Source organism: Vanessa tameamea, chromosome 16 (assembly GCF_037043105.1).
Source record: "Vanessa tameamea isolate UH-Manoa-2023 chromosome 16, ilVanTame1 primary haplotype, whole genome shotgun sequence".
Classification (NCBI taxonomy): Eukaryota; Metazoa; Arthropoda; class Insecta; order Lepidoptera; family Nymphalidae; genus Vanessa; species Vanessa tameamea.
The window spans coordinates 2856466-2869406 of NC_087324.1; the positions used below are offsets into that span (position 1 = coordinate 2856466).

The following is a 12941-nucleotide window of genomic DNA, read 5'->3' on the forward strand; positions in this document are numbered from 1 at the left end:
AAACTGGTATCGTATCTATATATACTATGATAATAACTAAAATAATTTCATCGATCCGTATGAGTGTCTGTTAGTTTTTAAACTTTAATAACCTCGTAAGTACCTATGCTAGTTAACGCATTTTATTTCAATAGATAGACTGAGACAGACTGGATTATAATATTTTGTAAATAATTTGAAATGATCGCAATGCATTGATTGCGTTACAGTTTTATTTTGGGCTTGTCATTATATAAATTGTAATTTCAATACATATCTCATACAAAGGATAATTTATGTTTAAAAAAATGTTTAAGATAATGTCCAGAACACTTGTTTTCGTATACGAAAACTCGTTGAGTTATTTTCTTAAGTATGAACTAAGAAGCTTATGCGCATCCCAGCAACGAGACGAAGAGCTTTCCCTTTAACACCGTAATGGTTATCTAAGTGTGTTAGTATTCTCGCTTTTCCTACACATCGTTTCTATGTTTAACTTACGATATTTGCGTCACAAACCTGCCCTTAAAATTATGTGAGGAAAAGATTTGGCAGATTTTGACGACTCGTCAAGTTTATTTGAAAATGCTAATACTGGTGGGGTTTCCCATCATCGTACAGATCGATGAGCGCGTTTGACAAAACAAAAAATGCTTAGTCAGTTCTAATGACTCTCACGGAATATGATGGGGTGCCTATATTCTGCTCTTCCGAAACGAAACGGTTTTTACAGGTAAATCAATAATATTTGGAGACCTTTATTAAAACGCGATACCTACACTGGCAAAACAAATAAAATAATAAATATTTCTTTAATATAAGTTATTGCTATAAAACACGGCAATAGTGACCCTGTTTTGGTGTAAACGCTGTTTTCCAAGCGTTTGGTTTTTAACGAATATTAAAAATGGTGTTACATAAAACACAACATTTAAGAATAATGGTTTAAGTTTATTTCCCATAATATACATATGTGTACTAGCTGAACCTGCCGCTTTACTTGCACGAAATTTATATAACTTCACCTATATCACAGAAACCGTCACCCACCCACTTTTTCTTAGCTCACGAAAATTAATTTGTCATGTCACTGCGCTTTCGATGACGTTTGATGCGCGGGAAAATTTAAATGAAAATATATTTCATTTTTTCTTTACATACATTGTAAGTATATAAAAGAATATGAAAGATTGCGGTTGATATTTCGACGTTTTCTACATATATATTTCACATAACATCTTTATTTTAGAAGATATCGGGATCGTTATAAACACACTTGTAAAACAGATGGTAAAGTTTTTAGACATGTCAAATTGGCTCGTAGATCGGTACAACTTAATAAGACATACTGTTATGAAGGTTTAAGTTATCTAGTTAACACTTCAGTATTGAATTTGAACATTTCAAACGCTGGAATACTGAACAATTATTAGTGTATATATATATGTATGTTCAGTTAATATGAGGTTTAAATACTTTTTACTTATAATTTTTTTTTTGTGAGTTAGGTAGGCTAACTGGCATAGAGACCACTTGATGTTAAGTGGTCACCAACGCTCATATAAATATCATTCTTCACATGTCTGATGCATCGCCAACCTTGGGCACAACTCATTTCTCTAGTAACTATAGTTACACTGGCTAACTTACCCTTCAAACCAGACCACAACAATACAAAGTATTGCTGCATGGCGGTAGAATATTATGATGAGTGAAATTATTTTATTTGTGCAATGCTATGCGATGATTATGACTTTTCATTTTTAATCTGTTGAATTAAAGTTGAATAACATATCGTGTGTGTTTTTTTTAAAAATATGAATATAAGAATGCATTGACCTATTTGCCTGATGCCTCTCTAAATAATGAAATGCTGGTGTACTACGTGTGTATTTTATGTTGTCTTTTAGGGTGTGTAAACAAACCTTTGATCAAAAACAAAAGAGCGGTACATGCACTCCTGTGTCCAGCCTTTGTTCTCGATTACAATGACGCTTGCCTTTGAGGGCATTTTTTTCTTTTCGAAAATAACTTTTTTTTTTCTCTTTTCAGACATTTAGTTGAAAAACGGTGCGGGCCACGATGTTTTCCGAGACCACACCCGTGAGTATATTTTTCTTTTTAAATAAATTAATATGAAGAATTGCCACATACATATCACAACCCTATTTTAGAAAAATCGTACAGTGCCATCTATTGTAAACGTCAAGCGATGCATAAAGCCTTTATAAAAGCTTGGGTTTGACTTCGTAACTGCCGTAGTAAACGATAGATGGCGTTGTTGAAAAAGGTTCTCTGTTGTTGTCACTAGGTGGCGCGATTCGCCGACAAGAGTATTGTAAGGAATTTGAGGTTCAATTTTAAAATGTATTATTTTCACAACCCTCAAACAGATGGCGTTACTGTCTATGTTTTAGGTAGTATTTTAGAACGTACCCTAAAGATGTCACTGAAGTGCATATCACTGTAACTTATTAATTTTTTATTTTATGCAGCACATGTTAAATAAACGTCGGAATAAGTATCAAATAATTAAGATTAATGGGTCGAACTTGGTTGTAAATTTATATATGAAAGTTATATGTGAACTTGTACGAATCAAATAGGTATAAAAATATAAATACGAAATAAAACAACTTTGCAGTTTAAAACAAAAACAAAATCTAACCAGTAGCGTGTTTTGTAAAAAGATATTAGTATTCTATTTTGCGATTAAATAAGTTAAAAGATTGCGTATGAGCCAAGTCTCATGGGTGTATCCATTGTTCGAGGCGCGATAAACCATTAATTTATAGAAAGCGTTTCTGGTTCAATATTGTTCGGTATATTGGTTCATTAATAAAATAGAATATGCTGTTACACTGCGAACAACAATAAGCGTCGATAGGTTTAAATTGTTAAGTTCCATATGTATGGCGGTTAAAATATTAAACATTCGTTAAGAATCTTTCAGACGCGGTTCCAAATAACTAAAGTTTAGTATGCGCCTATTCACACTAGCATGAACGTACATATTGAATGAAGTCTATGCAATAGACTAAAATCCTACGTGTCTGCGAATAAAGCTTTGTCGTAAATTTAAGCACGGTGCGAGGAGCTCCGCCCCGGGCGAGTCGCAGAGCGGCACCCAGCACGCCTGTTCCGGATATTCAACGTTACGAATGGCTTTATTAAGACTAAATATTACAATTTCCCAGCAACTATTGCGATAGTTGGAATTGCTAATGCGACGACGAAGGAACCGAGTGAAAAGATGCGATTGCACCCGGCCCGCCCGACGCTGCCGGTTTCCTGTTTTATGAACGGCGAAATTGCAGTTTCACGCCGAGTTGCTAACTAAAGCGGGATGTTGTTCTTTACACTAATTTAAACTATTCATTTCCGCGGCTGACAGCGTTGAAATTGCTCAGTTCGGATTAAATGCTTAGAATTTTTCCGCGTCTGAGATAAAAAAGTAACATTACTTTTTTGTAATTCCACTGCAACTTATCATCGTAATCGCTGAGAAGAAGCAATAATAATGTCTTGACGCGCAGTGAGATAGTCTGTTAGAAAAGGGGCCGCGTTTCGCAACCACAAATTACTATGATTTAATATTGCTTAGTTATCTGCGGGTCGGTAATTTGTTAGCGCGCCTCTCGGGCCTGCGTTGGGCGCCATTGTTGCTCCGCCGCCGTCTTTTGTTCATCGCCTGCCCTGCACGATACGATCTTGAGTTATTATGATTAGGATTCTTTGCCGAGTGAAGCCGACTCGCTAATTCGCTAATTATCGCTTAAGTTTTACTAATTTGGAAAGTGTGCTGCTATTGTTTTACGATTGTGCTTGTTAAGCAAAGGAAAACTTTTTTTAATGTTTTTAAATTATATTACAAGTTATTTTTTGTCGTAATATAAATGAATAAATATAAATAAATGCACTAAACTGTGATACATGTTAAATTCATAAGCTATGTTTAATATTGAAGTGACCCTTCCATTTGGTTTTGAAAGAAATATCTCACTGAGAGATGTGCCCAAATTATAATACTGGATTACAAAAACTTCGTCTCTTTATAAAATAGTTAAAATATTCTTAAATGAAAATGAGCACTTGCAGTCAGTAGTTTAAACATATTAACTAAATGCACGAACGTCATTTATATGCAACACCGTGCTTACCTTAATTAAAACATAGATAGATAACGCGTGCAGCGTTAAGTGTCATTTCATTAACAAAACACGTATGTCCAAGTGACCGGCTGTATTAATAAATGTCGCCTTGGTTCATGAAGTCGATGGGGTTAATATATCAGCTGGCGTCACGCGCTCGACATTCATTTCATATAGTGCCTGACGAATCGATAGCTGGCTGGGTGGCTTTTTCAATTAGTGAAAACATCCAATTGTCATTGTGTTCATAGTGTAATTGCCGGTTTGTTATCCATCCATCTTGACCGGTGTAATGGGAGCCCATCAGGGAAATGAATTGCTCCGCCGTTCGTCGATCGAGCGATTTTGTATAAGTCTGCAAAATTGCTTTTAGTTTTAATTTCTAATGTCTAATGACATTAGCAAACTCGCATACTTTTAACACACACACACACACACACACACACACACACACACACACACACGCACACGCACACGCACACGCACACGCACACGCACACGCACACGCGCAGACGCAGACGCAGACGCAGACGCACACGCACACACACACACACACACACACACACACACACATATACATACTTTAAAATTCTTGTCACTAGCGAACTCTTAGTATCGAAATTTGTGATTGTTTATAATATTGTTTTTGTAATGGCCTAAATATTTCATGTCTGAATCTGAAACAATAGGAAAAGGGATTTCTATATAAAATTCTACCTTAACTTGATCATAATTTTGCGATGACACTATGCCGTAGTAAAAACCTAATAAAATGATATCAAAAAGAAGAATATCAAAGTGTTAATGAATTATTCTTGTTTATATAAAATACATTTTCATATACAAGGTCATATATAAAAATGTGTTTTATATCTAAATTCAGCTTATGTACCATCCGACAAATACTAATGAAATCATTTAAATTTACATAATGAAATCTTATAAATGTAAAATAATCGTTAATCATCCAGATCTGGATCTGATAGGTCGAGTTATAAATAAATTCAGCTTAGTTTATATTTTCGCAGGCAAATCCGTGACGTGGTTCGCTACTGAATGTATAAATTCCATATGTTTCGGCTCGAAGTATGGTGCTGCAGGCTTGCAGCCGTCGAGTGCTTCCGCGCATTTATCAATCCGCCCACTAGATGTTAACTTCTTATACTATATATATATATATATATAGATACTAAAATGCGTATTATAAATAAGATATTTAACATAACGTAATGTGTGCAGTTCCAGATATCTCTGACATGGCCATTAGATGTGCGACGTAATCTTACAGCTTGCTCGCCACTCCCATTCATTAGTCGTCGAGTGCTTCCGAGCATTTGTCAATCCACTATGTTTTATGTATTTACTTTTACTAAGACGAAAAACGTTGCATACGACTTTAAGTAGCCAATTTGCAACTCATTGTGATAAAGTTTAAACATCTTTTTAAATATGTATTTTGCTTGTTACTCGTACTTGATTTGAAAATTATTTTTTCTAAACATTTCTTTAAAACTTTCTTTTGATTTTTTATTGAGTCGAAGTTACAATAAAATATGTAATAGTAATAAATATATACAAAAATAGTAATAATATAATGTTATATTTTTTCATAAATTGAATTTAGCATAAGGCACGTTATCGGTGTGTGATTTGAATGTATGTTTTTGTTGCATATTATACGTCTTATTGAATATTCAAGCTCTGCACAGGCCACTGTAAACATTGACTATGCATACGCTGAAATGTTTATATGTATGTAGTAAGAAACAAGATATGGCGTCCCGATGTTTATTAAATATATCAATATTTGTTAGATTTAATCGTCAATTATAAATAAAATATTTCGTATAAAATATTCAAATTAACTTTATATTTTTAATCGATGATCATTTTTACACGATAAAATATAAATCTAAATATTTATCTTAATAGTACATAACACTGTTTTATATATATGTTACTGTAAAAGCTCGAACTAAGGTAAATCTTAAGATATTCCAGTAAAACCTAAGATTTACCGACATGAGTTGGTAAATGTAAGTATTTATTATAAAGGGACGACTTTTTCGGACTTTTACTATTCCAACCTTTTTTTTTTTTTTAGTTTTACGAGGAGGAAATGCATTTACGCATGCCGCCCGGTCGGGGGACCGGGACGGGTATGTGGGACTCAACCGGGGCCTAGTGCCCCGTGCCAGGGCACGCTCAATGCACTGTCCTACCCACTAAAACCTCCTCGGGTTTCCACCGCGCCGCATAATGGTGGGGCTACGGGAACGCAATGGCTTACCACCGCGGCCCCGCCTGCGGCGGCCACCGTAAGGCGGCCAAATACATGAATGCGCGCCCGAAGGCGCGCCTTCCTCCGCTGCCTCCGTCCCGTTAACGTAACGGACTCCCCCGAGTCCGCCACTGGAGGCCGGGCGCCAAGGGCTGACGCCCTGCGGCGGATAGGATGACTGGCTCCGCCGCTGACCACCGGTGCACTACCACACCTCCGACGCTCATAACGAGCCCCCCCCTTCTTGCCAACGAGGCCGCTCACACAGTCCACTCCGCTGGTCGGAGAAGTACCAGGAGCAACCCCGCGGCATCCCTCCGCGTCAGTCTTAGCCGTGGCCGACGAGCAAGCTCAAGCCGGCCCCGTTGCCCAGGGTACGCCACGAGGAGGCGACTGACATGTACCCCTTACTATTCCAACCTAACCTAACCTAACATGTAAATCCTAAGATTTATCAAGTGAATGTTGGTAAAAATTAGAATCCCAAAGTTTTATGTACATTTACCATTCATAATCGGTAAATCTTAGGTTTTACTGGAAAATCTTAAGATTTACCGTAGTTCGAGCTTTTACATTAACATATATATTGTTAATGTTCATGACATCGATATGCTTCTAATATTCAGATACTGTGGTATAAATCAATATCTATAAGTGATCTTCCGAGAGGCTGAGCGCTCTACCAGAATACTAATGAAGCGAAGAAGTTAAAGGGTACAGAGAGTTCTTATTAAATTAAATTCTAAATTATCATATTGTGGTGTACATTTTATTTAAAACGATAAAAAGTAATTTATAGTAGATTAGTTTAACCATTTCGCGAGAACACCTGCGTCAAGATTTTCATTGTTACCGCGTAAACCCGTAGATAATAATTGAGCACTACTCATTAAGGCCGCTTGAATTTGAGTAATCGAAAATTGATACTTAAATAATCGTTTACCCGAATTGTTTCTAAAATGTTTCAATGTTGAATAATTATACTTAATTGTAGTTTCCTTGAAGTCGAAGACAGAGGCATGTTTTGTTATTAATTTAGTTTTCTTGAATAAGTTTATAACCTATGTATATGTGCCTATTGGGTCGTTTTTACCCCGTACAGAAGAAAACGAAACTCAGACATATTCAAAACTTAAATTTAAGCTTAAGATCTTTTATAAACAATATGTGAGAAAACTTATAAAACTGACGACAAAAAGTTCTGGCCATCTTATATAGGTAAACATCTTTTATCTAAGTGTTCTTATAAAAATCTTAATTGTCCTTAAATTCATTATTAATCTGCTATTGGTTATTTTTAGTTTTTACGACCAATGACCAATAGAGCATATGCTTGATCGGATTGTACTCATCCAACCCAGTGACTCTTGTTAATAATTATTTCAACCGAATTATACCTTGAAGATTCTACATCAGCTTGAGATACGCTCTTATTTCGTAACCGGTTAGAGCGAAAGGACCACTTAATACCATCTGGTATGTTTTTAGCCTAGTCCTTTGATCAGCGACGTGTGTGGAAGGGTTGTGATTTGAATATGTGATTGACAAATACAGCAACAATGTTTATTTTGTGATGCAGTTTTAATTTAAAAAAAAGGGATTTTTTTTTTATTATCCTGTACAGTTTGAAATCTTCATCAACTTATTCTAAATGTATATGTTTTTTACTGAGGTGGGTATGTCACAAATGTTATACTTGTGTTTAACACACTCGGCTCCATTGACTCCTCTTGTAGTTCGTATAATCCTGAATAATGAATATTACTCGTATTACATTTTTCATTACTCAACTTCTTTTTGATTGCGGCTTTGTTTGTTGTTACCCTACAATCGTTCACAATTTCATGGAACTGTCATTCTTACGGTGACAGCGTATTTTGATGAATATATGTCATCCATGAAAAAATATTTCACCGTAAAAAGGCTTAAATTAAAATAATTTCAACTTAAAATGTAACGGTTCACACGAAATAATTTAAGTAAAGCTTAATGAATAAAAAAGTCATCAATTTTGGTTATCTAGTTAGACCGATTTGCGGGTAACCATTTGACCGCCACCATACTGTAGCCGTACGGATCATAGATAATATATTCACCGATTAAGCTCCGTTCGTTCTGAGCCCAACTCAAAGCGGCTGCACAGCTAATGGCACCAATTTAATTACCTCCTGGGGTTACAGGACTTAATTTCCGTCGTGAAATCTCAAGATCTCTCAAGTTGTAGTATATTAAGTTCCTTAATCGCCGCTACTTATTATCGCCAAACGTTATAATAACATTATAACATTATTACGCAACCATTTGAATTATACAAAGGATAGTAACATACATTCTATATTTAGTTTTCTTATGATATATATATTATCATAAGAAAACGAAAAGACGAAGCCCAGAGATCAGCACATCTGACTTCTGATATGTTTCTGTATAGTGTTGAAATTAGGTGTAAAGTAGATCAAATCAGTCTTAATAAAAAAATAATTAATCGTTGCCATTGGATTAATTTAATATAGTATGTAATTACTTGGTTTAATATATATTATATGGATTACGTATGTTTTATGCTTTAACTTGGATTAATAATTCGATTGATTACATGAAACAGAAGACTCAAAAAACAGTTTAATAACTCTCTTAAGAGCACTAAACATAATCCAATATTTAGCGCTAAGCGTTATTTATTCAGCCCCTACAAAGTAATTTTAAAGCGGTAATTTTAGTAGTTAGGCGGTTCATACTGGACACTATATCATTGTAATCCTACTCTCATAGTAGATTTTAATATCTATTGCCTGATGTTATCTTAGTTTCTGTTACCAAAGAGATACGATACAAGGGTCAATTCTCATTTAATATTCCTCGTCCACCTCGGTAATGGAATATCGTTGTGAACCCGACGCCCGATACGATCGATGTATATTTTATATTCGTAAATTGCACGAAATGATGTCCGTCCGTAACCCTTGTCAAGCCACTAAAATCCATCCAACGTATGCATTACTTTTCGTCCACAATCACCGGTGTTCGTTTTTTTAGCTGCCCCATATTGGGCGCCAACGCAACGTAGTTGGTAGAAATATTTTAATTGCCTGTACTAGAACAAATTGATTATTTTTATTTTTTTTTAATTTAAATACATTGATTATTTTGTATGTTGAAAGTTAAAATTTTAATACTTGGCTTAAAATGTATTTAACGCTTTATTGAGCCGTTTCAAAATTAATAACTTTATCAAAAAATTTACTACATTAAACGCTTCATTTTTTTTGTATATGTTATGTACGTGTAATAATTTTATTATAGCCTATCTACACGTTCTCCACATAATACAAATTATGTTCCATTCATGTTCTATTCTATGTACGGGAAATGTTCATCACATCGCATTGATACATCGGTTAAAAGAATTGTGTCCCGCAGGAGCCGGTCGCAGATAAATTATGTGTAAAACACGACTCGACTGCCGCCCGTCGAGCTCTTATTTCATACTTATTGAGCCACCATTTTTATCTTCCCATAAAGCGCAATAATGCAGGACGCTTTTAAAATTATATGCACTGCCGGAGGTGGGTTTTATTCGAAGAATATTATTTCACTAAACACGTACAATGTACGACACAAACGTTCGTCGATAAAAGTTTTTTGTCAAATATTTTTTGAAAGTAAGGTTTCGGTTAGTAAATTAAAAATATTTTACATATAGTAATTTTGTTCATTTTCCGTACATTTATATAATAGTTAAATGTTTTTGATTTAATGTTTAATTTTGAAATATATTGATTTATTAATCAACATTAGTATTCGTTTACTATTATTTTTTATATATAAAGACCTCCTTAATACAAAATCTCTTTCGTGGTATAATTTTAAGGATGTGTAAAACGTTACATAAGTAAAGAAAACATCCTCCTATTTCGTTCGTTTACAGGGTAAAAATAGAGTTAAATCAGAGGCGTTAACACGTCGCTCAAGTCGGGATTGCAGTGAAATTGTTTCGCTGTTATGTAGGGCGTTTAAGCGTTTTTACTCGGTTTGCTAATGGACGCGGACTTTACTTACCGCCGTTCCGTTGTGCGCTTGTTTAGTATTAATTGCGCCTTTTGTCGCTTACAGCTGCTGTCTCGACAGTTAGGGGATGCTATTGTGGTTATGGTGCGAGTGGGACATCCTTTTAGCCCCTTAACGGCGTGTAGACGAACAGTACAAATTGGTCCGATTTTACCGTTTTGTTTCTTTATATAAAAACGCATTATCGCCTACTTTGTTTACAGTACCGGAGGAGCAAGCCTATTTTTCGTTTTTAACTTTAACTCATTATTTTTGTCGCTTCTGTACAGCATCTCTTAGGCAATTTAATTATTTCGTTATTTTTGTTTGAACAAAAAGCAAAGACCATGTAAAAGACATTCATCTTCAGTACGGATTATGTAATTAACTTTTAAAAAGGAGTTTGTTTTTCGTATGCTTTTGTTTTTAACTTGCGGTGTCCTGAATGCGCAGCTGATGTCACTGTTGCTTTTTTCTGCGACAAAATAATTTTATTTATCGTCGCCAGGCTCCGCTGTTTCGGAGCTGTTGATACTAAGTTTTAATTAAATTATTCACTTGATAATTGTTGTACCGTTCCGATAGTGTCGTCGCTTATGCATTGTCGGCGAGTCTGACACGAAATACTGGGTCACGGTATATTATGTATCTTATAATTACATTTTTATAAAATTAAAGAGTTTTTTTTTAATTTTTGTTTGTTTAAAATCCTACTTTTCGGTGTAACACTCTTTTGAAATATATTTAAAAGACAAAGGATGTCTTTGTAAGAATTGTGGTAGCGTAGACTTAAATTATCAATGATTTTCATGTAGGTACGTTACTTAAATTTATTTGTGTATAGATGAATTATGTAATTTGATCGTTGTTAAGAGTAGGTACCTAATTGGCGTGGTAACTTCAAATTTTTAATTTAATATCATAGAATGATTCAATAGTGCTTGTAGGATTCGTACTTGAATGAAGTGTAATTAGATATTTATTTAAGGAGAATATTTAAAGTTTATTCCATCGCCATATTTCACCGCGGGTACGAAATTATAACGTTGATATAATATTAACTAGGTGTATCATTTAGTCTAAAATATCTGAATTTACATCTAAGATGATTAAGATATTTCTAATCTCATAAACCCTTTTTAACTTTACACATGAAAATGATAATTATATATCAATAATAAAAGTACAACTCTAATAATTTGTTTTCTTGATTAAAATGATATTAAAAATATTTTCTCAGATATTCTATAAACAGGTGCTTCTTGTTATATGGTATAGAAAATCATCAGGTCATCTTCGGGATTTTAATAAAGTAAAGCTTAAATCATAAAAGTTGGGAACGCTTTTTGAACATAAAACGTCTTCAGTATGAAGTTGGTTACATTTATTTTTTATTATCATTTATCGAGTAAGTATTTTTTAGATATTATATATAATTATTTGTTATTAATCAAATAGAGTTTACGTTATTGTTATAAGTAAATATTGTGAGGTAAACATTTTCGTAATAAGGAATAGCGTTTAACAAAGCCTATCACGTGATGTATAAATGGTAACTGTCGTAAGTTATTCCCGCTACCATACGAGTTATTGAGATGCTAAGTGGTGATAGTTTTGATGTATGCATCTCATATAAAAAAAATCAATTAGTTCGTCCCACCCTCGGTTTGAAATGCGACCCCGGCTCTGTTCTCCCTTGAGAGAGAGTTTAGCCGAGCTTCGAGCGGATCGTGGCACTGTGGGCGCAGCAAATGCGTACCTATGTGAAAACGATCCCGGAGTCTCTCCGATTTGCGCGATATAGTAAAATACATTCAGCGCGGTCGATATGGTATAAAAAAATCGTATACTTAGTTATAAAAACTGTTGACATTCAGGTGGAACTAAATAAACGATTACTTTGAAAATGCAACGGACATATATTGATAGCACATACGTAGGTTACAATTACAAGATTACAAGTTAAACACAGATTTAGACAGAACAAAAATGTTGCCAACTTATAATAAATATGGTTGCGTTGTTATATGCCATCTGCCATAAAATATATCAATGTAATTCACTTTTTAATTTGAAGTTGTCTTCTGGAAAGTGCATTTTGTAAGTGCAGGAAACTTGTTGAGCTAAATAAATACAAACTGCCGGCAGAATGTTGTCGCGATAGAATAATATACATTAACCGTATCCTGGGTTATTTATTAAGCTGTGCGAGTAATAGACTACACGGCCGGGTAATGGCGCCCGAGGAAAAAAAAACAAAATGGGCGACGAAGTCTGGACACCTGTCGCCCTGCGGATGTTACTTAGAGTTGCGAGGGAGGGAAAAAAAAATTGGTGTCTTATAAAGTATATTTGTCAAATGTACGCCGAGTGGTTAATTTATGTTGAATAGTTGAATAGTTAGTGTAGTGTAAGGAGATCGTATTAGATTTTAATGTTTATTTATGACGAGGTTTTTTTTTTAGAAAATATTATTTTTTAAC

At 34.6% G+C, this 12941-nt stretch overlaps 2 protein-coding genes across 6 annotated transcripts in view; both read left to right on the forward strand.

The window, feature by feature from the left end:
• LOC113393943 (prolactin-releasing peptide receptor-like) overlaps window positions 1-12941 on the forward strand; it is a 639527-nt gene that overhangs the window by 307451 nt on the left and 319135 nt on the right. The gene's annotated exons all lie outside the window — the stretch shown is intronic.
• The window catches only part of LOC113394003 (tyrosine-protein phosphatase Lar), a 383804-nt gene that overhangs the window by 18965 nt on the left and 351898 nt on the right, over window positions 1-12941 (forward strand). For all 5 annotated transcript variants that reach the window (XM_026631162.2, XM_026631163.2, XM_026631165.2 and 2 more), the window contains exon 2: window positions 2032-2082. In XM_026631162.2, coding sequence (XP_026486947.1) covers window positions 2062-2082 — 21 coding nt within the window. In that variant the 5' untranslated portion in view covers window positions 2032-2061. The remainder of the gene's footprint in view (window positions 1-2031; window positions 2083-12941) is intronic.